This window comes from Eleutherodactylus coqui, chromosome 8 (genome assembly GCF_035609145.1).
Source record: "Eleutherodactylus coqui strain aEleCoq1 chromosome 8, aEleCoq1.hap1, whole genome shotgun sequence".
NCBI classification, from domain to species: domain Eukaryota; kingdom Metazoa; phylum Chordata; class Amphibia; order Anura; family Eleutherodactylidae; genus Eleutherodactylus; species Eleutherodactylus coqui.
The window spans coordinates 138,850,909-138,876,802 of record NC_089844.1 but is presented as its reverse complement, the minus strand read 5'-3'; the positions used below and the strand labels follow the sequence as shown (position 1 = coordinate 138,876,802).

The window sequence follows — 25,894 nt, the reverse complement described above, 5'->3', positions numbered from 1 at the left end:
CCTGACTGCGGGTCACAACCTCACCTGCTGCGACGTCCATTGCGGCCGCGCTGTCAACCCGGGCCGTGTCACTGCACCCACGACCAGAACCCGCTCTCCTCACCGTGTTGCTTGTAGATCCAAGCCTCCTCTTCGCTGCTGACATTGCTGGTTTCTCTGGCACCTGTAGCGAAGATGTTGCTGTCGCTGATGTTGCTGATGCCGCTGCCATCACTGCCCTCCCTCCCTACGACCGAGATCGGAGGGAGGAGGTGCGGGACTCCATAACAAGCACGCACCCAAGAGAGTGCACTCTTCCTGGGATCCCAGCTAGATCTTCACCTGGGATTCCTGACCACACCCTGGTTCCTGCAGAGCTCTCCAAGACACTACCTACTCCTGAGCTGCACTCACTATTCTGCTGGTGGAGTCACTGTGTACATACATTACTTATCCTGTACTGATCCTGAGTTACATCCTGTCTTATACTCCAGAGCTGCACTCACTATTCTGCTGGTGGAGTCACTGTGTACATACATTACATATCCTGTACTAAGTCTGAGTTACATTCTGTATTATACTCCAGAGCTGCACTCACTATTCTGCTGGTGGAGTCACTGTGTACATACATTACTTATCCTGCACTGATCCTGAGTTATATCCTGTATTATACTCCAGAGCTGCACTCACTATTCTGCTGGTGGAGTCACTGTGTACATACATTACTTATCCTGTACTGAGTCTGAGTTACATTCTGTATTATACTCCAGAGCTGCACTCACTATTCTGCTGGTGGTTTTTAGCAACTGTCAAAATAATAAACTCCCAGGTCCTGGCACCTACAGGCCTCCAATGGCCCCCCTGCCATAAGAAGATAGCAGTATTAAAGATTACTAATGGGGCCCCTCTTACAGTAAGAGTTTCATGTTCAGCTTCTGGTGAGGAGGATAAGTATGGCATAAACCACTGCACACAAGGGGGGAGGGGGTCAGTGAGGAAGGTGAGAGCAGTGACTGATTGCTGGCACCCCCTGCTCACAGCTATTAATGTTTATGAGGCGGGTGATGTTGTGGCAGCGCTGGAGCCGTAGGAGCAATCATCTGTTATTTGGAGCAGATTTCACTAGTTGGCAAGTGTTCACGACCTTGTTAACAAGTCCCTGATTGCGTTATAAAATGCAGCGAACTGTGAAGTGTTCCTGCAGATTATCCTAGATAGGTGGTGCCCCCTACTGGTTACTGTGCAAATTTAATTTATGCTGTGGTTGTCATGGGGACAACTTATTCCACAACACTGTAAGGTACTTTTCCGGCCTCGGAAGAATGGAGTCAACCTTGATCTGGCTACCTGAACCATGCTGGGGATTGAAACTCACAACCTTCAGGTCGTGAGCCAGAGCTTAACACTCTGCACCACACGAGGCAACAGGGTGGGTCACCGAGAAGTATCTGACACCACACTGTTATGGAAGCTGACTAAAAGAAAATCTTTGTTGCCCATAGCAACCAAATCACAGCGCAGCTTTCATTTTACCTCAGCGAGTAAGAAATGAAAGCTGCGCTGTGATTGGTTGCTAGGGGCAACAAAGGCAAATTTTCTTTTAGACGGTTTTCATAAGAGTATGGTGCCGGCTACTTCTCTGTGGCCATCTTGTATATTGAGCTCGGGATGGAATAGACGGCATGACGCACCGCAAGCCGCGGTACGTGCCACAATAAAAACTGCCAGCTACCTGCGGATCTTGCTGCAGGACCGAAAGTGTCTTCAAACCTGCCTGCAATTCCACATCAAAATCCGCAGTCAGGCCAGACTCACACTGGCGAATTTGCACACGCAATACGCAAAGAGAGGATAGAACCCATTGATTACAATGGGTTGGTTCACATGGCTGTATTTTGCGTGTGCACTTCGGTCATGCAAAACAAAGATAGAACATGCTCTATTTTTCTGTGCATTTGTGCACCATAGATCCCCACAGAAGTCAATGAGGTGCGTGCAATATGCCAGGAAATGCGTGAAACACGTCGTCATTCCACTGGAAAAAACAAACACACATCTGGAATTCACTGGCCATATAAATCTGGACATCTTTGTTTCCTGCAGGCAAACGAGCATGCCTTGTGGGCACAAAAAGTACAGTAAAATGCGCCAATGCATATGCAAAAAATGCATCTTCATTCCGGAAATACATAGCGCTCAGCCGCGCGCCTAAAAGCTTACGCCTGTGTGATGCCAGCTTTCGGATTTTGGTGTGGTATTCCACAGCTGCAGATTTGATTGCATCCTGCAGTTTAATTCCGTGCCACGTGAAAGGTTCCAAACACATCCATAGCAGTCTGTAGCCCTACACGATGACAAGTCGTTCATAGTAACATCTCATCACATGACCACAAGTAACTATCAGCATCTGCTGTGGGCATATTCATCATTGCATTCTGAGCATGCTCGGAGTGTGGAAAATAGAGAAACCAGGACTGTAGTAGCAGTGGCAGCTGTCAGCTCCTCCCTTTCCCCTCCTCCGCCTTTCCCTAGTCCTGGTTTCTTTCTATGTTTTCCATTCTCAGAATGCAATGATGAATATGCCTTAGGATTTTTGGCCATTATGATCATGTAATGTGTTAGCATCATGTAGAACTGTAACGAGAGAGAATGGTGGATCAAGTCATGAGAAGAGGGTCAAATTTGCCGTCAAGCATACTGTTAAGCCCCGTTTACATGCAAAGATGATCGCTCAAAATTCGCTCAAAAGACAGTTTGAGTGACAGTTTTGAGCGATCATTTTGCATAGCTACTACTGAGCATTATTGCCTATTAGTAGCTTATTAGCTTCATTTGCATTTAAATGAAGCTCTCTTCGCTGTATGCAGATAACAGCGGGTGGTCTGTTATAAGCATACAGCTCCATTGTTCTCCTGCAAGACAGTAGCTGAAAACAATGTTATCAGCGGTCTCAAGGAGAATCACAGCCTGCAGTCTCTTCTATTAGCTGGCCGGCTGAACAATAGCTTTTATGCTCAACTAAAAATCATCGTTCGGCCGAAAAGCTAATGATGGCAGCATTTACAAGCAACGATTAATGCTCAAAAGATATTGTTCGAACGAATTTTGAGCGATAATCATTGTGTAAATGAGCCTTTAAGCTGCCTTAACACGGGCGAGAAAATCATTCGAGATTTGTGAGTTGTGAGACGCACAAATCTTGCACAAATATGAACCCCATTCTTTTGAATAGGGTCATACACATGAGAAATGTTTTCCTGCATGGAACCACAATGCGATGCAGGAAACAAATCGCAGCCTAGTCCATCTGGCTGCGTGATCTCAGCCCCATTGTTTTTAATGACGCTGGTGGTAGCATCGCACCAGGTGCAAGGTGCACACTTTGCAAGGTCTCCCATTGAAAACAATGGAAACTCTGCGATCCTCCACCATGACTAACAGTGATGTGAAACTCTTGACTTTAAATCGACTCCCATCTGCTGAGAATTCACATAGTGGGGAGAGCGATATGGGACAATGATTCACAGCCCCATATCGCGCTCGCCAGTGTGAAGTTAGCTTAAAATGTATTATACTAATTTAGAGGAGTGGTCTGCCATGGCCATATTTGTTAAAAGGATTCCCTAAATACCTGTATAAACTGATATCATCAGGGTCCCAGCAGCCGGAAACCCAAGGGTCTGCTATGACCTGTTTAGGATCCAGCAGCAAGTATGTTGTTTCTCTACAGCACCCCCGCAGGGAAAATGAAGCATTACACAGTCCCTTTGAAATAAATGGTCTGTGTATGTATTTAGAGATGTGCCAGGTAGAGATGAGCGAGTATACTCACTAAGGCTAACTACTCGAGCAAGTAGTGCCTTAGTCAAGTATCTGCCTGCTCGTCTCTAAAGATTCGGCTGCCGGCGGGGGAGAGCGGGGAGGAATGGAGGGGAGATCCCTCTATCCCCCAGCTCACCGCCGCAACTCACCTGTCACCCGCCCGCAGCCGAATCTTTAGAGACGAGCGGGCAGATACTCGACTAAGTCACTACTTGCTTGAGTAGTTAGCCTTAGCGAGTATGCTCACTCATCTCTAGTGCCAGGTCCTTCAGTGACAGATGTTCTTTGCAGCTGAACTATCGTTTTCCCCAATTAAGCAAGAATTTCCTAATAGGGTATTTAAGATTGGATAACAAAAACACCCCGAAAGTGTTTAGTGTGAAGGAACTGTCCTAGAAAATGTCTGCTCACACAGTATAAAGCCCCCTATATTCATTGTAGATATGATTGATCATATACTGTACATACAGAATGGATTACTAACCTCTCGCCCTCCTCCTGCAGGGTCTCTTCTGCGTTCTGGTGTTGGCCTGGTTGTTTCTCCCTATTTATTTATCAGCCGGGGTAAGAAATCTGATTATACAGTCATTACACTATCTGTATGGCCACTGGCAATGTCACCTGACATACGTGTCTTATATCCAGGTTACAACGATGCCAGAGTACCTACAGAGACGTTTTGGAGGGAAACGCATCCAGATTTATCTCGCCATCCTCTATCTGTTTATCTACATTTTCACCAAGATATCTGTAAGCTCCAAGACATAGAGATCTTTACCTACCAGTACAGGTCAACCACAAATGCTAACACTACCAACAGCCACCACTAGGTGGAGCTGACTGTGTGCAGTTTAAACATTGAACGTAATAACATAGTCCTGAGCTTGTTTTAGTGGTGGCTGCAGGCAGACAAAAAGTTTTAGCATTTGGCTGTATGTCCACGTAGAGGGTTTGGAACTCTCTAGCAGAAAAAGGGAGCCCTAACTGCGCTAAAGATATATTTAGAAATTTACCAGCGCAGAATGTTTGACCTATTAATTTTTGGCCCTGAAAAAAAAAAGTTATTAAAAGAATTTTGCAACTTTTTACAGATAGTAGATCGATGGGGGTCTGACACTTGGGACTGCCGCTCACCAGCTGATCCTCCAGCAGGCTGTCAGTGCAGTCGAGCCAGGCATCCACATCGGTGGTCAGAGTTGGAACTCTAATAGGTGGCTTCACTACCATTGAAATCAGCTGAAGCAATGATTCCTATTACACTTCAGTCCCTGACCAGCGGGGTTGAGCGTTCATATCCGTGGTCATTGCTGCAGTTGATTTCAATGGGAGTGAAGCTGCCTATTGCAGTTCCACCACTGACCGTAATGTGGACAACCATCCCAACTGCACTGACAGCAGACTGGAGTATCAGCTGATTGGAGGAGATCCTGATCTCAGACGATCTGCTCTTGATGACTGGATAGGTGATCAATAGTAAAATGTGGCAAATCCCTCAAACCAGCTGGGTTGAACTCTAGGATACAACAGATCTCCATGGTAGGCTACAATCACACGGGCAAGCATGTTATTGAGCTGTGAAACCAATATCACTCTTGCCAATGTGCGATTTTCATGGCGATAGAGTGATTGCTCTCAGTAAGAGAAACCAAGTATTCTTATAGATAAGATACCTTTTAATGGCTAACAAAAATACATGATGTTACAACAAGCTTTAGGGATAGAGCCCCCTTCATCAGGCTAATGAATGAAACTAGTTTAGATGGCAGATAACCTACAGATGCAGAGGGGAGGGGGAACACCCCTCTTGATCTAAATAAATGCTCACACACAGAAATCGGAGACTTAAAAAAACAAAACACAAGACAGTCTAAGCAGAGATAAACACTAAATCAGTCCACTGAGCTGAGGAATGTGACAGTTTTATGATGTCTCTTATCTCTAATGCACACATAAGAAGCTAGAAGAAGATTAAAATACTACCTCAGCAGCACTACCTATTGGCTGGAAACATTCTTACAAATCAATTTCTGAATTTTTATGAGAAAAAAAAAATGATTGGGAAGAGGACACCCGTCTTGACCTAATTTTCATGGCAATGTGATGCATTTTTGATTAAAAAAAAAAAATTGCTTCTAAGAAATTGCGATCTTCATGTTCGTGAAAGTATCGGAAGTGTTTTCTGTTGACTTCAATGGGAAACCTCATATTACACTCACATGCACATCGCATAGCATGCGAGTGCCATGTGATGTCTTTCAAGGTCCCATTGAAAACAATGGGCGAGGCATTCCGAGGGAATGCATAAAGCAAGAACATTCATATGATTCCGTTTCCTGCGTGGAAAAAAAAAAATTTGCTTGTGAATGAATTCATTAAAAAGAATGGATTTCGTATTCATGCAAGTTTTGTGTACATCACATCCCACAAAGCTTGTGCAAAAATGTAGTTCGTGTGAATGCACCCTTACGCAGATACTTTAAGGTCTCTTGTATGGTTATTTCACAGGTAGACATATATGCTGGTGCACTATTTATCCAGCAGGCCCTCAACTGGGATCTTTATGTGGCTGTGATCGGATTACTTGTGATCACTGCGATCTACACTGTGGCCGGTGAGTTGTACACATCTTGCAGTGTCCATATTATTCTTCGTATTAATGAAACTCTGCATCTAATCTGATCCAACATAACCCCATCTACGCAGCCATGCCAACTGTTTTTTCATATCATGTCCCAATTTCGCAAATGTGAGTTCATGCAATCCGTGAAGGAAGGTGAAGAGAAAGGATATCGGTTCTGATCCGTTTTACATTACAGGAGGCTTGGCTGCAGTCATCTATACGGACACATTGCAAACGGTCATCATGATCATCGGGGCTCTAGTTCTTATGGCCTTTAGTAAGTATATGATCCGGAAGCTACAAACCTGTCCTGGCTTAATATTTCTCCCAACTGTGGGTTTGTAACAGTTGCATCCAGTCTGGATAATCGTCTGTCAACTAAGCAGTCTGGACTCTAGACTGATACACTATCTGTACCAAAACATTGCAACAAATTCAGTAGAATTACAACTGTAGCAAACCTTCAACTGTGTATATGCTGATACTGTGTGACTGCTGACATTCATTACGGTGGGCACTGCTTATCTACTTGCTTTTCATTTAGGCTTCATAGAGGTTGGAGGCTATGCAGCTCTGGAGGAGAAATATTTTACTGCAATCCCATCAAGTCACAGAGAGAACAGCAGTTGTGGGATCCCTAGGGAAGATGCATTTCACCTCTTTAGAGACCCAGTCTCCTCAGACCTGCCGTGGCCTGGTGTTCTGGTGGGGATGACCATTCCATCTATCTGGTACTGGTGCACTGATCAGGTAAATAAGGGGCAGCTCAGTTCAGTGTGGGCTCTTTATGGTTAATGGAAGAGCCTGCTAACATACACTATCCTACCAAAAGTAATTTGGCACTTGAGCAAGATTCCATAGTAGTATTTATTTCCATATATTAATACTTAGTGGGACTCCTTTGGCCCTAATGACATTGGATACTCTCCGTGGCATACTTCTACTAACGTCTGATATACCTCAGCTGGTATCTACTTACATTCATCCTGCAAATGTCTGGCAAGTTCTTTCAAAGAAGATAGATGCTGTTCATATTTCCTTAACTTATGTTCCAGTTTAGTAGGGTTCAGGTCTGGACTCTCTGCAGCCGGTCTAATCATGATACATCTATATCCTCAAACCAACGTCAATCAGTGTTGAATTTGTGACAAATCACGTTGTCTTGTTAGAAGTATGGCTGACCATTCCCAGAGTATTACCACATTGTCAGCTGCACATTATTGTCTAGAATGTCAGGGTACACCTCCGTGTTCATGCTTCTTGTCACTATAACCAACGAACTAAGACCATGCCACGTAACACATCCCCAGTCCATAACAGAACCCCCGCTGGCACAACACAGTTAGGCAGAAGCCGTTCACATCAAATGGTGGTACCTGGGTGTGGAGGATGATGGGGAAGATGGAGTAGCACGATTCGTCACTCCATAGGAAATTCTTTCATTTCTCACCTATCCAGTGACAATGCTTCAAGATGGATGGCATGTGTGTAGTAGTGTAACCCATATTCAATAGCACGAAGTTCTCTTCGTATGGTGCTGACGTCGACTTCCTTTCCATTACTTGCAGATTGTCAGTGAGCTTTTGAATAGGGAAAAAGCGAGCTCTGCAAACAATCCCCACCCAAGCAGTCATTTGTCTTTCGGTTAATATTTTTGGTCGCCCCGTTCTTGATTTAGGTGTGGTACATCCCTATCTCCTCCACCAAGTGATCACATAACTCACAGTTGATCTGGCAACCTGGACTTAAGCAGAAATGTCACGAACTGATAGTCCACTAATGTGACAGCCAGAAATGATACCAGATGGAAACTATAAGTTTATTGGAACAAGGCTTGTTAAGTGAAACAAACCAAAACAATCTATGGCTGACACCTCCAAGGGTCTGTATCTTATGTAGCATGGCTTAGGACATGCTGCATTCTACTGATAGGGGTGTCCAAAAACTTTTGGCAGAATAGTGTAGATAAGGGAAAATATATGGTCTTTAAATGATTAGGAACAGAGCCCTGAACTGCTTCCCCACTTGTTGTGACGCTATTATAGCAGCTATCTTAAGTCACCACTAGGGGAGCTCGTGGCATACAGATTTGCACAGCTCCTATTGAGTTCAATACTAGCTGCATAAATACATATGCACTGAGCTCCCCCCAGTGGTTGCTGTAGGCAACCGGAATTATATCATGTCAGGAAAACAGAGCTCTTCTATACAGATGTATTGCAAAAAATGATAATTACAGAATGGTGGACATGACTTGGCTGCGTTCATAGAGATCTTTGTACAGGGCTCAGCTACACAGTAAACTTTGTAACCACATGTAGCTATAGACATACGCTACAAAAGGCATAACCTAAAGGTACTGGGACGCAGTACAAAATTTGTAAGACGTTCCCCCACTTACCGTGTCTTTGATAATATTGGCATCATCTTACACATCTGTAGAGCCATTGGACCCATCTGGCACCAGATACGACTGTACTTTCCATAGTTGTGCCCATAACTTATAAAGCACTGGCCCCTGAGATCTTTGCTTAGATAATGTTTAATTAATAGCTGAATGCAGTATTGGTGAACAGACATCTTCACTGTGTCCTCAGGTGATTGTACAGAGGTCCCTGTCTGCTAAGAACCTCTCTCACGCTAAGGGTGGCTCCCTGCTAGCAGCCTATATCAAGTTCTTGCCCCTGTTTATGATGGTGCTTCCTGGAATGATCAGCAGGGTCCTCTTCACAGGTAAGTTAAAAGGTGAAGTCCACATGGTAAGGTTCATGGGTTGAAAGGGGGTCTGGTAGCTGGAGCTCCACTGATCTGGAGAACGAGAGCTTCCCGTTTCCAGTTCTCAATGCATTGGGACAAGTTACAAGAGGTTCTCAATTGACTTCTCCACTGACTTGTAATCACTGTGGATGGATGTGAATCTTTTTGACATGTCATCATATTCATGATACTCGTCTTTTATGTTACAGATGAGGTAGCGTGTGCAGATCCTGAACTCTGCAAGTCAATCTGTAAAAACCCATCGGGATGTTCAGATATTGCGTACCCCAAGATGGTGATCGAATTACTGCCAATAGGTAAAACAGTAACTATAGCAATAGACTGTCACCTTTACTATGCTGTCCTACCAAAAGTAACTAGACACCTGAGCAAGAATTAAAGTAGTATTTATTCCATATGTTACCACTTAGTTGGGCTCTGTAATGACTGTGGATGTGGAACCACTGTGTCAACCTACCGGGTAGGTGATGATCCAGTCCAGCACGGTTGACAACCGACCCCAGCGTAGGAGGTAAGACATCAGATGTACAAACCCTGTATGCAGGATATCGTCCAAGTATACAGCAACGAATTACTGTAAAAAATCTCTGAAAAGGTCAGTAACAAATTCCTGAATGAGGGCTGGAGCGTTAACCAGACCAAATAGCATCACCAAACATTCGTAGTGTCCGCCTCGAGTCTTGAAGGCTGTCTTCCACTCATCACCCTCACGAATGCGAATCAAGTTATAGGCACCATGCAGGTCAATCTTAGTGAAAATCCGAGCACCAGGCAGGCGATCAAATAGCTCAGGGATCAAAAGTAAAGACTATTCTTAATCATGTCCAGACCATGATAGTCGAAACAGGGCTTTAGCAAACCGTCCTTTTTAACAGAGAAAGAAAGATCCCTGGCAGGAGACTACAGATGAACCTTTTGGCCAGGTTTTCCTTAACGTATTTGGCCGTGGACTGGGTCTCAGGTAGAGAAAAAGAGTATACTCTACCTGTGGGTACCATGAGTAGTCTCTCGAGACTGTGGACAGGAATCCGGTAGCGGTCCACAAAAGCTTGTTGGAAGTTGCTGGCAGAGCCAGAATCCAAGGTGGCTGCCATGGAAACCCTGACCCTGGAAAGAACCATAGTCACAGGTAAGTTCAGCTTGGGAGAGGAGCAATCCTCATCTAGCGAGACCTCTCCAACTGGCCCTAGGTGGAGGAGTTTCCTGGTTTGAGGGAACAAGCGCAAACAAGGTGACTCGGAGAAGGTTACCCCATGCCCAGAAGCAGAGCAATTGATCTGATAGCGACGACCTCACGGTCTTCCTCTAGGCGCTGTCTGACCCCGACAGGACAGAACAACTATAAAACTATAGACAGAACAAACTATAGGAGGCAGACTCACGAGGATAACAGACAGCTGGATACATGAACGGAGGACACAGAACATGAGCAGAAGGCAAGGTAGCAAGGAAACTGCCACAGCAGTGGCTAAACATGGAGTTATGGAAATGAATCACACAACAACACTGACTGAAAGACCCAGGGCAGCTAAATAGGGTGCTGATTAGAAAAAGGATTTATCAGCTGAGCAGAAGGCCCAGAAGCAATTAACCCTAGGAGTGCTGGAAGAGAATAAATAAGTTAACAGGGAGAGCAGGACGACGCCCTCACCTGCCAGACACAGAAGCAGAGGGTTGTGTCTCAACAGTCCACCTAACATGCTCATTAAGTCCTAATGACTTTGGATACTCGCAGTGGAATATTTTCTACTAATGTCTGATACACTTTAGCTCGTATTGCTCTCCATTCATGCTGCAAATATCTGGTAAAGTTCTCTCAAAGATAAATCAGCTCATCTACAATGTTGCAAGAAGCATAGTCATTGGGCAGCTGAGTGTGTTGTGCCAAAAGTTGTGCTTGGCGGAGGTTCTGTTATGGTCTTGGACCATTCGTTGTAGTGACAAGAACCATGAAGACGGAGGTGTACTTTGACATTCTAGACACTAATGTGCTGCTAACAATGTGATAATACTCTGGGAATGGTCAGCAACACTTCCAAGACGACAAAGCACCTTGTTAGAAATTAAAATTTTACGTTGGTTGAGGATATGGATGTTCAAAGATTGGATTGACCTGCATGGAGTCCGGACCTGAACCCTACTGAACATCTTTGGGATGAACTGAAAGGTTGGGTCAGGAAAAATGCACAACATCCATCTTTTTTGACAACACTCACCAGATGTTTTTAGGATGAATGGAGGGAAATACCAACTGAAATGTATCGGACATTAGTAGAAAGTATGCCACAGAGAGTATCCAATGCCATTACGGCTAAAGAAAACCCCGCTAAATATTAACATATGGAAATAAATACTAACCTTGATTCTTGCACAGGTGTCCAACTACTTTTAGTAGGATAGTGTACTGTATGCTGCCCCTTTTGAAGTAATGGGCACCAGCTCAGCAGTATATGGGGATGGTAACATAGTATGTTAGGCTGAAAAAGCGTTAATCACTTTACACAGCTTTGTATAATCTGCAAACATTCATATTTTACTGCACAATCCTTCTAGCAGGTCATTAATAAATAAATATATTAAAAAGAATAGGGTTTCAGGGACGGATGGCTTCTCAGCCAGGTTTTACAAGGTGTTCCGGGAAGAGATTTCACCTGGGCCCTCAGGTCCTTTAACACAGTGGGGCGGGGGTGCCCCTTCACGGCCCAGGCCCTGCTGCCACACATCACGGTTATCCCCAAACCGGGTAAGGACGCCTCAGTATGTGGCAACTATAGACCAATCTCCCTCCTCAACATTGACATAAAACTTTTTGCAAAACTGATCGCCACACGTCTCCAAAACACAATCTTGCACCTCATCCATAGAGAACAGGTGGGCTTTGTCCCAGGCAGGGAAGCTAGGGACAACACTATTAAGTCCCTGTCACTGATTGCTAGAACCAGGCTCGCAAGCAGTCCCCTCTGTCTCCTTGCAGTAGACACTGAAAAGGCGTTTGATAGGGTCAGCTGGAACTTCCTTTCTGCGACCCTGGATAAGATAGGGGTTGGCACAAGAATGAAGGAGTGGATCCTGTCCTTATATCAAAACCCCTCTGCCAGGATAAGAATCAACGGGGCCCTGTCGGACGCCTTTCAAATAAAAAGTGGCACTGGGCCAACTACTTAAAAGCTGGTCAGAGTTTGCGCCGGCCAGTGGCCTGGTGTCTGTGCCCCTTACTCCCCTGGTCTCTAACCCGCAATTCGAGGCCTCCATGCAAGGCCCTCCCATCCTGGAGCTGGCGCTTTCCCCATTGCCTCGGATACGGGACGTGGTGTCGAGCTCTGGCTTGAAACCACTGGCGGAGATCATGGGAGAAGAACATAGACCCAGCTCATGGTTACAATATTTCCAACTTAGAGGTTTTGTGGGGTCCCTGGCCCCTCGGGTGAATCTCACTAGCCCCCTCACACCATTTGAACAAATTTGTATGTCCATGTCCCCGCTGAGACACTCGATATCCATCATCTACAGATTGCTGCTGAATTGGGAGGTGGAGACCCAGATACCACCGTACGTGGAGATGTGGGAGGGGGAGCTTAGGCGCAGCCTCCCACAGGAGGACTGGGAGAGGGCCCGGATCCTTTGTCATAAAATCTCACCTGCTTACAAGGCTCAGGATTTAAACTTCAAAATCCTATCCCGGTGGTACAGGACACCAGACCAATTACATAAAATTTTTCCTCAGACCTCCCCAGTCTGTTGGAGATGTAACAGAGATAGGGGAAACAGGTCCCACATTTGGTGGAGCTGCCCTGCAGTAGCTGCATTGTGGAAGGAGATGATGGAAGTCTATAATTACATCTGCAAGACAAAGGTGAAACTGACCTTGGAGATGGCCCTTCTCTCAGTCTTCCCGGGTGCGATCAAAAAAGCAAAAAGGGGGCTCCTGAGGTTTTCATTCTTGCTGTCAGAAGAATCATCCCCAGACTCTGGAAGTCCTCTGCTCCTCCATCTAGAGCGCTGTGGGTGGAGGAATTAATGGACCTTATGCATTTTGACGAACTGAGTTGGAGAGGGTGGTGCCCATGAGGAAATATACAATACCTGGCAGACCTGGATTGCTTTCGGTCTACGGAAACATTTAGGTCCTGGGTGGAGTCAGGTCGGCTGTGAGTTTTTGACACTGAGTCACGCAAGGACCGTCGGGAATGGGTCACCACTCTCTCCGGAGACCGCTCAACCACCCTGACTACCCCTCCCTCCCGCAAATTGTCCTCCTTGTGTTTATGTCCCCTTGTAACGTCCTTTGTCGAAAGGTGTATTTGTTTCGTTATTAGTTTTTGTCTTTTGTTTTTTTGGCTTGTGGTTTTCGGTTTAGTCGAGGAGATAACCCATGAGCTCACGGTAATTAAGTTAATCTTTCCTACAATTTAACTGAGCTACGTGTTAATTGAAAATCTTGAATAAAAATATTTTGAACAGAAAAGAGGGCTTAATACTGCACCTGATGGTACCCCACTAGTAATAGTGACCCAATCAGAGTATGTGCCATTAATAACCACCGTCTGCTTTCTATCTCTGAGCAGTTACTTACCCACCTACACACATTCTCACCCAGACCAAGCATTCTCATTTTATATACCAACCTTTTATGCGGCTCAGTATCAAAGTATTTGATCCAATAAGGCTCATACACAAGATTCAATGACTTCCCAGTCCAGCCTATAACTTACCTCCACGTAGAAGGGGATCAGATTGCTTTGACAGGAGCTATCTCTCGTAAAGCCATGCTGATACAGAGTTATACAGCTATTTTCCTTGAGGTACTCCAGGATAGCATCTCTTAGAAACCCTTCAAACATTTTAGCGACAATAGTACTAAGACTTACTGGCCTGTAGTTGCCAGGTTCGCTTTTTGACCCATTTTAAAATACTGTCACCGGATTCTTGCTGTGTCAATCAAGTGGAGCATTATAGTGTCCTTAAATATAGGAAATAATAGTCTATCACATTACTTAATCCTCTTAGAACCCAGGATTATAAGCCATCGGGACCAGAGATTTGTATATTTTAATCATTTTAGGGGGTGGCTCTGCACTTCTTCCTAGATTAAACTGGTGACATTTAGTGGAAAGTTTATCACTCTGCATCTGTATGCAGGGTAATATATTCATTGGGAAAAAAACAATCCCTCCCTTAGAAGTTGTCAGAATGAAATGAAACTTTCTCTGTGTGATTGTAACATTGATATAAGTAAAGGCCCTTTTACATGCTACTTTTATCGCTTAAACAACCACATAATTGAACTGCTGGCATTTTTGAATGAAATTACATATGCAGATTAATGGCTTTAATCATTTGCATTTTCCTCCACAAGTTGCTTACTGAGCTTGGCGTGTGTTTATGCGATGGTTATAAACATGCCCAGCTGAGCAAGCAACTCGTGGAGGAAAATGCAAATGATTAAAGCCATTAATCTGCATGTGTAATTTTATTCACAAATGCTGGCAGTTCGTTCAATCGTAGCATGTAAAAGGGCCTTTAGCTGCTGGAAAGACTGAACAAACTGCATTATGTTGGCTTAAAAACCTTTGCTAACAACAAGTGGACGAACAGTGCACAACTGCCTGAGTTTACACATATCGATTACTGCTCAATGTCAGACGTCTGAACACATTTTGAGTGATAATGGAGTAAAAGGGCCTTAAGTGATTACAATATCAGAGTAAAAGGATCATTTTATTGCAGAAAACTGACATCTTGATGGTAGGCTTTAGCACCCTGTTGTACCGCCTGTAGCTTGGATATGAGATGTGATACAGGTGGCCATGAGGGCGCTAGTACCCTGTTACACCGCCTCTCGCATCAAGGCATACACGTTTTGCATGATATCCTGCAGCATATTGCTCCACATTTTCTGCAATTGAGCCTCTAGATCGTGCAAACTCGTAGACTGTTGAAGTTGGCATCCCAGATGGTCCCATACATGTTCTATTGGTGATAAATCTGGCAACAGGGCAGCCACGTAATGTGACAACGTTGTCAATGTTGTGGGGATATTTCTGTGACAACCCCCCCCCCCCCCCCCCGCCCCCTTGTGTGTGGCCAAACATCATGCTGGGAAATGCTTCTTGGAAGCCGCCATGAGAGGAACACATGTGGCTGCAGGATGTCCTGAACATGTCGCTGAGCAGTCATTGTCCCTCCTACCACTATGGGGGGGACTGACTGTTATATGCGATGGCCCCTCAGACTATCACACCAGCAGGGGGCAGTGTGCCGCTTCACAGTAAAGGGAGGATTGAGGCGCTCACCCCCAAGGTCTCCAGACACAAGCACGTCCATGGTCAGCGCGCAAAGAAAACCTAAAAGACAACCCACTTTCACTTCATAGCAGTACAGTTTCATCATTCATGGCACCACTGCAAATGGAGGCAACGGGGGGTTTCAAAGGCAGTACATGTAATGGGGGCTGTGAGACCAAATGTCCATTAGCCAAGAGCCTAGAAATAGTTCCAACAGACACAAGGGTCTAACGATGGCACCACCTGTCTCTGCGTGGTGGACAACGAAACAGTTGGAGCTGCTCGTGCTTGTTTGATGAGCCCGATCGCCTTGTGTGCCCTCACACATCCACTGATCCCTACACCTACTAACAGTCTGGTCAGAACGGCTCAGTTGGGTGACAATACAACCATCCAGCTTCTCAAATCCCAATAATGCACCCCTCTGGTAATGGGGTGAAATCTCTAGTGGTCAACAAGCTCTACACAAGTGGAAGAAGAGGTCACCACACACAAGGAACCTCAGAGAGCCTTTTATAGGACAAGAGGGGTACCACTTTTAGGACCTCAGGTGACAAGACCCTTCATCTAATCACACCACAACTCTAATCATTTACATACCTGCCTGAGCTGTAACTGCATGCAGAATTTTGCAGCAACACAACTTCTTCTAGGGGTTAGATTTTTTTTTTTTTTACAAAGTGTATATTAGCACCCACACTGATAGCTTTGTATATATTATACACACACACACACACACACATATATATTATATATATATATATTTACATATACACACACACACAGGCATAGTATTCAATCACCGTGAGTAGGCAGGATAAGCCAGACTTATTGTATACTGAGTATTTAGATAAGGGCTCCCACACACTTGCTTTTTGTTAAGACGAATGTCAATGGGACTTTCTAATGTTAAAAATGCATCATACAAAATTCGCAAACTACAAACTTGACATTGACATTCTCATTAAAAAAAAACAAGTGAGTGGGAGAAATTAGTCTCGGTTAAAACTGCTTCTGGATTACTTTTGGCGCACTCGTGGAGAAATTTCCCTCAATGCATAAGACTGTATGCCGTATAGTTGTACATGTCATCCATAAGTGCCCTTCTTAAAGAACAAATATAAACGTATATTGCATTGTATGTATTTTACAGTAGACAATATAGGTAAGCTGTCCTATACAGGGTTTTAAAACAAAAAGGTGTACCGAGATATACCAGGGTGGCGGATGCACGTAGACCCCATTGGGTCCACACCTCTCAGTGTTATGATGGTGACGTGATCACAGTGGGCATTTACTGCTCTGACTTCTACAATCTCACATTCTGCAGCGACAGGTAGTCACCATAATAATATGATGTCACTATGGGTGAGAGATCATTATTTCATAGCAACATGGAGAAGTGGTGCTTTATGGAAGCCATCACTGTGGGTATGGGGAGAATTTTAAAGGTGTGAGGGGTTTGATCTGGTCTTGGAGAACCCCTATACCAGTGTTTTAATTGCAGTGTAATGATTTGTCTTAATTAGCAGCATAGGTTAAAGGAATATTCTCAGACTTTTACTATAGAGGACTTATTCTTGGGATAGTTCATCAGTAGTTCATCGGTGAGGGTCCACCGCTCTAGATCTCTGCTGATCGTCTGGTCTGCTGTCAGTGCAGCGGGCTGGACGTAGTTAATCGGTGGTTAGGGGAGGAAGTGCCCCGAGCGGCAGATTGCCGCACATCAACTATTGATGAAGAAACAATACCCCTTTAATAATATCGAATATCGTGTTTTTGTTGGTATTGGGACACCTGGAATGCTTGTTGGGAAGGTAAACTGGTAATCTCTAACTACAAGTCTTCATCTCCTTTCACTCCTAGGGCTGAGAGGTTTGATGATGTCGGTTATGATTGCTGCCCTCATGTCCTCATTGACTTCTATATTTAATAGTGCCAGCACCATTTTCACCATGGATCTGTGGCGTCACATCCGCCCACGTTCTACAGAGTGGGAGCTAATGATAGTAGGGAGGTATGGGCTCACTTGACAACGGTCATATTGTGTATAGGACCTTATCCATGTATTAAAGTTGTTCTTATTTCAGAGTCTTCGTGCTGGCACTGGTTGTTGTGTCTATTCTATGGATTCCCCTGGTCCAGGCCAGTCAGGGGGGTCAGCTCTTCATCTATATCCAGTCTATTAGTTCCTACTTACAACCCCCCGTGGCTGTGGTCTTCATCCTTGGCTGTTTTTGGAAGCGAACCAATGAGAAGGTAAGTGATAATTTACTACTTTAGAGCATGTGTGGTTAGCTAGTCCCTTCTCAAATGAGGAGCCATTGGTGCATTCTGGGCTGATTGTGATGGTGGAATTGATATTCCCCATCAGTCACTGGAGGACACGACGCTTCTGTGCATTACACGGTCATCCCATTCATTTCAGTTCAGCTATAAGGACTTATAAATGGCTTTGGGCAACCCCTTTTTGTTTGATATCTTTGATCGTATCCTGCAGGGGTGGGGGGTTAAGAGGTTCCCCACTTCTGGGAGAATTCATCTGATTGATGGTGGTCTTGTTACTTAGACTCCTCCTTGCAGTCAGCTGATATCTTCCTTCTTGTGGAATACCCCCACCTCCCAAATATCAGCGGATCTTGAGTAACTCTTTGAATAAAAAGCAGCTGCCCATAACCATGTAGTTCCCCCGTACAATCTCATTGAATGACCACTTAACTTACATCCCATTTGTTTTCTAGGGGGCATTCTGGGGCCTGACCATTGGGTTGGTGGTTGGTTTAATACGCATGGTGTTGGACTTTGTCTACACAGCACCACAGTGCGACCAGGCTGACATGCGCCCGGCGGTGGTGAAGTACATACACTACTTGTATTTCTCTATGATCCTTGCACTACTGACTCTAATAGTCGTGGTATTCGTCAGTCTGAAGACAGATCCCCCACCCAAAGAGATGGTAAGAAATCCTCTGGATTAAGTCCTTATTTTTACACTGTCTTCTACACTGAAGGATCACTGCATTAGGAACAGTTGGTGCATGACATCTTATGATCATTAACACTGTACAACTCAATCATAGAATGGTAGAGTTGGAAGGGACCTTCAGTGCAGGATTCACTAAATATTCCCAGACAGATATTTGTCAAGCCTTTGTTTGAACACTTCCATTGAAGGAGAACTCACCACCTCCTGTGGTAAAGTGTTTCACTCATTGATCAAACTCACTGTCAGAAAGTTTTCCCTAATATCTAATCTGTGTCTCCTCCCATTCAGTTTCATCCTATTGCTTCTAGTCTTTCCTTGTGCAAATGAGAATAGGGCTGATCCCTCTGCACTGTGACAGCCCTTCAGATATTTGTAGACCGCTATTAAGTCTCTTCTCAGCCTTCCTTTTTGCAAGCTTAACATTCCCAAATCCTTTAACCGTTCCTCATAGGACATGGTTTGCAGACCGCTCACCATCTTGGTAACTCTTCTCTGAACTTGCTGTAGTTTGTCTATGTCTTTTTTAAAATAGGGTACCCAGAACTGGACACAGTATTCCAGATGAGGTCTGACTAAGGAAGAGTAAAGGGGGATAACTACCTCATGTGATCTAGACAAAGCTTCTCTTAGTACTTCCCAGAATTGTGTTTGCCTTTTTGGCTGCTGCATAACATTGGTATACTAATAGATCATAAACTGAACACGAGTCAACAAAGTCTTTTTCACATTTGTTGCTGCTTAACCCAATTCCTCCCATTCTGTATGTGCTTTTATAATTTTTCTTGACCAGATGTAAGACTTTGCATTTCTCCTTGTTAAATACAATTCTTTTAGTTGCCACCCACTGTTCAAGCTTTTCTAGATCTTTTTGAACACTCTCCCCCTCTTCCCTAGTGTTAGCTATCCCTCCTAGCTTTGTGTCGTCAGCATATTTGATCAGTTTCCCATCAATTTCCTTCTTCAGATCATTTATAAAAATGTTGACCACCACTGGGCCTAAGACACAGCCTTCTAGTACCCCACTTGATACATTCTTCCACTTGGATATGCAGCCATTTATGACCACTCTGAGTATGATCACTCAGCCAGTTGTGAATCCACCTAACCGTTGCCTTGTCAATCCCATATTTGGTCATTTTTTCAATAAGTATGGTATGAGATACTTTGTCATATGCTTTACTAAAGTCAGACTATACTATATCTGCCGCATTCCCTGATCAACCCAGTCGGTGATTCTGTCATAGAAGGATATTAGATTCGTCTGGCATGACTTGTTTGTTACAAACCCATTCTGGCTCTGGTTAATTACTCCATTTTTATCTAAGTACTTGCATACATGCTGTTTAATAATTTGTTCAAAGATCTTTCCCAGTATAGAAGTCAGGGTCGCAGGCCTGTAGTTTCCTGGATCCACCTTCTTCCCTTTTTTGAAGATAGGGACATTTGGCCTTTTCAAATCTTCAGGCATTTTTTTTCTGAATTTTCAAAGGTTAATGGCAAGTGGTTCAGCAATTACCTCCGTTGCTTCCTTTAGTATCCTAGGATGTAATGCATCTGGACCTTGACATTTGAATTCATTTAAGTTAGCTATGTGTTCCCTCACCATTTCTCTGCTTATAGATAGCCTGCATTCTCTTATTCCCCAATAGCACAGGGAAGATCAGTTGATGTTACATTTACTTTGAGAGAAAACAGATACAAAAACTTTCCATTTGATAAACATTTTTCTTCCTTTTTAACATGTGCGCAGGTTCTGTGTTCATCCATTCTGGTCTCTTTAAATGCTTCCCATTCTTCCTATTATGGATTGTTAACGATTGTGCTTTGAGAATCTCATTTTGCAATATTTCCCAACCTTCTTGGACATTTCTGTTCTTAAGAACACCCAGCCATTAGATTCTTCCTACCCTCTTTCTGAGTAAATTAAAATCTTCCTTTCTGAAATCCAACCTTGAGATCTGAGTCTTCAGGTATTCTTCCTCTTATCCAAAATCAAGGATAGCATGATCACTACCTCCTAAGGTCCCAGTCACCCTTACTTCCTCAACCATTCTCTCCCTGTTAGTAAGAATTACGTCCAGGACAGCAGATCCCCTTGTTTTCTCTTCTACCTTTTGGAAGATAAAAGTTGTCAGCAAAAGATATGAATTTGTTGGATCCATTACTTTTACCTGAGAGATTCCCAACAAATGTCTGGCTAGTTAAAATCACCCATGGTTTTTCGAGAGCTTGGCCATCTGATGTAGAAAGAGTTCATTAATATCTTCTGCTTGTCCAGGCGGCCTATAGTAAATGCCTACAATGGTGTCCTTTCTGTTGTTCTCTCCTTGTATTCTTACCCAAACAGTTTCTACAGAACTACCATGCTCTGAAGCTTGAATCTCTGTGGAGATGGATATTTTCCTAACATAAAACGCATCACCTCCTCCCCTTTTTTAGGTCTGTTTCTTATAAATAAGTAGTATTTTTCAAGCCTTGTATTCCAATCGTGTGTATCATTCCACCAAGTTTCCATGATGCCTATGACAAAATTTTATTTCTCTTTTTGTGTTAGGACCTGCAATTCTCCTTGTTTGTTTCCCATGCTCTGTGCATTTGTGTAAAAACATTTTTGTTTGTGATCATTGTCTCTTGCTCCTCTACATTTCTTCTGAATTTTTTTGTCTGTTCTTTCTTTCCACTTTTAATAGCAAGGTTCTCAAATGTGTTAATTAGCTGTATATTTTTTCCTAGCCTTTTACTTCCCTTCCCATATTATTCTAGTTTAAAGCTCTCCTAAGCAAGGCGACCACCAAATATATGCTTACCTGTTTTTGTAAGATGCAACCCGTCTCTAGCAAGCAGTCCATCGTATAGGTAATTCACTCCATGGTCTAGAAATCCAAATCTTTGCTGACGGCACCATTGACGTAGCCAGTTGTTCACCTCTAGAATCCTGTTCCGTCTTCTTATTCCATGGCCATCCATTGGAAGGATAGATGAGAAGACTACCTGTGCTCCTAGTTCCTTCTTCTTTCCAAGGTCTTTAAAGTCTCTACAGATAGTTGCAAGGTCTTTTTTGCAGTGTCATTTGTCCCTACATGTATTAGTAGGAATGGGTGGTGTTTAGAGATGAGCGAGCGTACTCGGCCATGCCCCTTTTTCGCCCGAGTACCGCGATTTTCGAGTACTTCCGTACTCGGGCGAAAAGATTCGGGGAGCGCCGTGGGTGAGTGGGGGGGGGGGGGGCTACCCCCCGCGCCGCCACGCCTCCCCCCGAATCTTTTCACCCGAGTACTGAAGTACTCAAAAATCGCGGTGCTCGATCGAGTAAATACTCGCAACGAGTACATTCGCTCATCTCTAGTGGTGTTCTGTAGGTCTTGACAGCCTATCAGACAAATCTTCGATTTGTGCACGCACCTGGAAGACAGCATTTCAACAGGACAATGCTCCAGGTCACTGAGTTCAGACCACTAGGGAGTGGGTGGAGGAACACAACAATGAATTCTCCACACTGCCTTGGCACCCCAAACTCATTGGAATGTAACTCTATTGATCACATTTGGGATCTGCTGCCACTTATCGACAGAATGTGGGCAATGGCCGAGCGTACCAATGTGAGGGAGACGAGGTTTGCAGAAGGGTTGTCATGGGTGACTCTATAGAACCTCCCAACAGTGACGCTAAGAGTGCTCTGCTCAGGGGTTGTGCAGCGACCCAAAGAATGTACCGTGATACGCTTAACAAGACGACCTATTTTGTCACACATTACGCCAGTACTCCAACCAGACCCTCGGGATGGAATGCCAATGAAATAACAGACGTGTCCAGTAGCTTGTGGTAGTAATCTGGGAGTACGCAGATTTACTAAGCTGATATTTAAAACTGTAGAAAATACAGACTCTCACACAGACCGAATTGGCAGCTGCCATAGCAGACACCAATTCGGGAAAATCTCCGGGACCAGATGGGCTTACACTTGCATATTACAAAAAATATGCAGAGACTCTGACCCCGCACTTCCTACAGGCCTTCAACTCCCTCAACACCGGGAGGGAAATGCCCAGAGACACCTTGGGAGCACACATTACAGTGATCCCAAAGGAAGGAAAAGTCCCCTCACAATGCCAGAGCTACCGCCCCATCTCTTTGCTAAACCTAGACCTGAAACTATTCGCCAAAATACTGGCAAACCGGATTTCCCCCCTCTTGCAACACACAATCCACAAAGACCAGGTGGTATTTGTCCCGCTTAGAGAAGCAAGAGACAACACAACAAAAGCCATAAAATTAATTTACCAAGCTAAAAAACTAGCCCTCCCTTCCTGCCTACTCTCCACAGATGCGGACAAAGCATTTGACAGAGTAGACGGGGACTTCCTGTTTGCCACTATGTCTCACTTGGGAATGGGCCCCAGAATGCTGCACTGGGTCAATAGCCTCTACTCATGCCCCACAGCAGCGGTTAGAGTGAATGGACAAATATCATCCCCCTTCACCATCTCAAACGGTACGAGACAGGGCTGTCCCTTATCACCACTAATCTTTATCCTCTGTCTGGAACCCCTCCTAAGTCACATACGCTATAACCCGAATATATCTGGGATCAAGCTAGCCAATTCAGAATACAAAATCGCGGCATACGCAGATGACTTGCTGTTTTACGTTACCAACCCGAGAATTACAATACCAAATCTGCTATCTGAAATCAAACGATATTCTGATCTATCCAACTTTAAAATCAACTATCATAAATCAGCGGCCCTCAACATCTCTCTCCCTTCAACTGTAATCAGCGACCTAAAAAACTCGTTCCCCTTTTCCTGGACGAATCACTACATTCAATATTTGGGTACCAAGCTCACAGCGGAGACCTGTATGCAGCCAACTACCCTTCGCTTCTAGGTAAAATTAGAACTGACTTAAACGCATGTACTAAAGGCCTTTTCTCCTGGTTCGGGAGATGCGCGATATTCAAAATGAATATCCTGCCCAGAATCCTATACTTACTCCAAGCGCTCCCTATCCACATAGCTAGACAATTTTTTCAACATTTACTATCCCTGATGACGAAATTTATTTGGGCAGACAAACAATCACGTATAGCACATAACATTCTCACAAGTCTGAAAACAGAAGAGGGAATGGGCCTCCCGAGCTTTCCACGTTACCACCAAGCGGTCCACCTGGCACGCATAATTGACTGCCACAGACACGGGGCCCTCAAACAATGGATCACCATAGAACAAGCAGCTACACCAATATCTCTAATGGTGCTCCCATGGATCCAGGAGCGGACTCCATCGGAATCGGCCCAGCATCCCACTATCGGTCCCACACTGGCCACAGCACACAAAGTATTCACAAGGCCAGATATTGCTCCCACTCCCTCCCCAATGTTTCCGATTTTAGGGAACCCTGCATTCCCACCGGGTAACGAGAGCAAGGCCTTCCGCCTCTGGTTCCAGGAAGGCAAAAATCAGAGCCCCCCCCACTTCCTGCTGGAAAGCCAATGGTTAACAGATGTCCTGGTCAGACTAGCAGACCCCTATCCAGTACCTTTTTGGGAGTCAATACAACTGAGACACTTGCTCAGATCCCTCCCTCACCCAAACACATTTAACCTCGCAAAAACCCAGTTCAAATCAATATGCAGCAGAGGGGCCCTCCAGACATACTCTATCATGCCTATATAACATTCTCAACTTCCAATCCAACCCCCAGCCTCCGGGCTTTGTACAGCAATGGGAAGACTACCTTAAAATCACCCTCTTCTTCGGAAAGAGGAAAAATCTTCGCACTCACACACTCATCGATTTCTAGTAAGATACAGGAATCCGGGTACAAGGTGCTCTCCTGTTGGTACAGGGTGCCCTTCAGCTTACACAAAATATAACCCTCTGTCTCCCCTCTCTGCTGGAGATGCGGATCCGAACAGGGGACTCTTCTACATATCTTTTGGGACTGTCCGATGCTGTCGGGTTTCTGGTGGATTTCTTCCAAATTTACTCAATACCCAATTCCTAAAACACCAGCTTTCTTTCTATTACACCACAACACGATCCCCCCATCGACATACAAGAACTCAATATTACGACACTTGGTTGGAGCGGCGAGGTCCTGTATCCCGAAACTCTGGCGGCAAACCACCCCTCCTACGGTGGCGTTATGGCTCAATGTGATGCAGGGACTGATAGAGATGGAGGACCTTACAGCGACACTCAGAGGAACCCAAGAAAAGTTCACAAAGACATTGTACTACTGGCTGGAGTGCCAAGGCTCGACGGAATACCAGAGGCTCCAAAACTCCAACAACTAAAGGTCACCGAAACCCCCCTCCCTCTCCCTGCCCCTCACCTCAGTGTCTGAATCCTCAATGTTCTTTCCTGTTAATATTTTATTTTTTTTGTCCAGTGTTCACCCGTTGAATATGTTCGCGGTTATTTGTGTTAAGTTTAGAAAGTTCTGAGACTAAATACATAAGAATCTGAAGCTAAACAAGAGTTCTAGCATGAATAGCATACTGGAAGTACTATCCTATTTTAATTAGCAAATGGCTAGAGACAACCAGACAGAGCACACACTTGCTCATCAGTCCAAACAACAAATGAAGTTGATAAGGTAATTAAGAGCCTTCTATTGTTTGTTCTCAGAGTTACAATGATAAATAGAGACTCTGGTCAGTTGTACATGTTTGTTCTCTGAAATCTGATTACAGTTAATTGTAATTGAAATGAAAGTGAGAAATAATTAAAAAAAAAAATACAGACTCACATTCGGTACTTGGTAGTGGCACAAATAGATACAGCAGTATGCAGTGAATTAAGCATGGTGAACACAGCAATATTGACTTGAATACAAACTGAAGGAGTCTAGTAGCTTGTGGTAGTAATCTGGGAGTATGCAGATTTCCAAAACTGATATTTGAAACAGTAGAAGTATCACAGAAAGGAAAATATAACTTCAAACAAACAATCACTGAAAATGGCCAGATACTAACTTATAAAAGCGGGAAGATATCTACATCCCCTCAACATGCAGGTAGCTAAACTGCTAAATGAGGGAGCCAATTACACCTGAGCTGGACACCGATGAAACAGCCACTCACACAGCCTCTTAATATAGAGGGGGGTGGCTGCTTGGTGTATACTCCTACACAGAGTAGATACAAAGTGCCAGACCTTCTAAAACTTGTAGTCCACCAGTGCAGACTAGCAACCTATTAATGACGCCATAATAGTTCGGTGGGCTGCTCTGCACCTCAAAAAGTGAACCACATTTAGCTGCCTGCATGTTGAGGGAATGCAGCCATCTGCCCTCTTGTATCAGTAAGTATGTGGCTGTTTTTCGTGATTAGTTGAAACAGTAGAAAATGCAGACTCTCCAATTCGGTACTTGGTAATGGCATAAATAAATAGATACAGCAGTATGCAGCGAATTGAG

The 25,894-nt window shown here is 44.3% G+C and overlaps 1 protein-coding gene across 2 annotated transcripts in view; it reads left to right on the top strand.

The window, feature by feature from the left end:
• SLC5A11 (solute carrier family 5 member 11) overlaps positions 1-25,894 on the top strand; it is a 44,027-nt gene that overhangs the window by 16,218 nt on the left and 1,915 nt on the right. The window contains exons 5-14 of one of the 2 annotated variants that reach the window (XM_066576549.1): positions 4,306-4,365; positions 4,447-4,551; positions 6,307-6,412; positions 6,618-6,698; positions 6,966-7,171; positions 9,019-9,154; positions 9,388-9,495; positions 17,350-17,500; positions 17,574-17,742; positions 18,225-18,440. In XM_066576549.1, coding sequence (XP_066432646.1) covers positions 4,306-4,365; positions 4,447-4,551; positions 6,307-6,412; positions 6,618-6,698; positions 6,966-7,171; positions 9,019-9,154; positions 9,388-9,495; positions 17,350-17,500; positions 17,574-17,742; positions 18,225-18,440 — 1,338 coding nt within the window. The remainder of the gene's footprint in view (positions 1-4,305; positions 4,366-4,446; positions 4,552-6,306; positions 6,413-6,617; positions 6,699-6,965; positions 7,172-9,018; positions 9,155-9,387; positions 9,496-17,349; positions 17,501-17,573; positions 17,743-18,224; positions 18,441-25,894) is intronic. The other variant, XM_066576550.1, reaches the window with a different exon arrangement.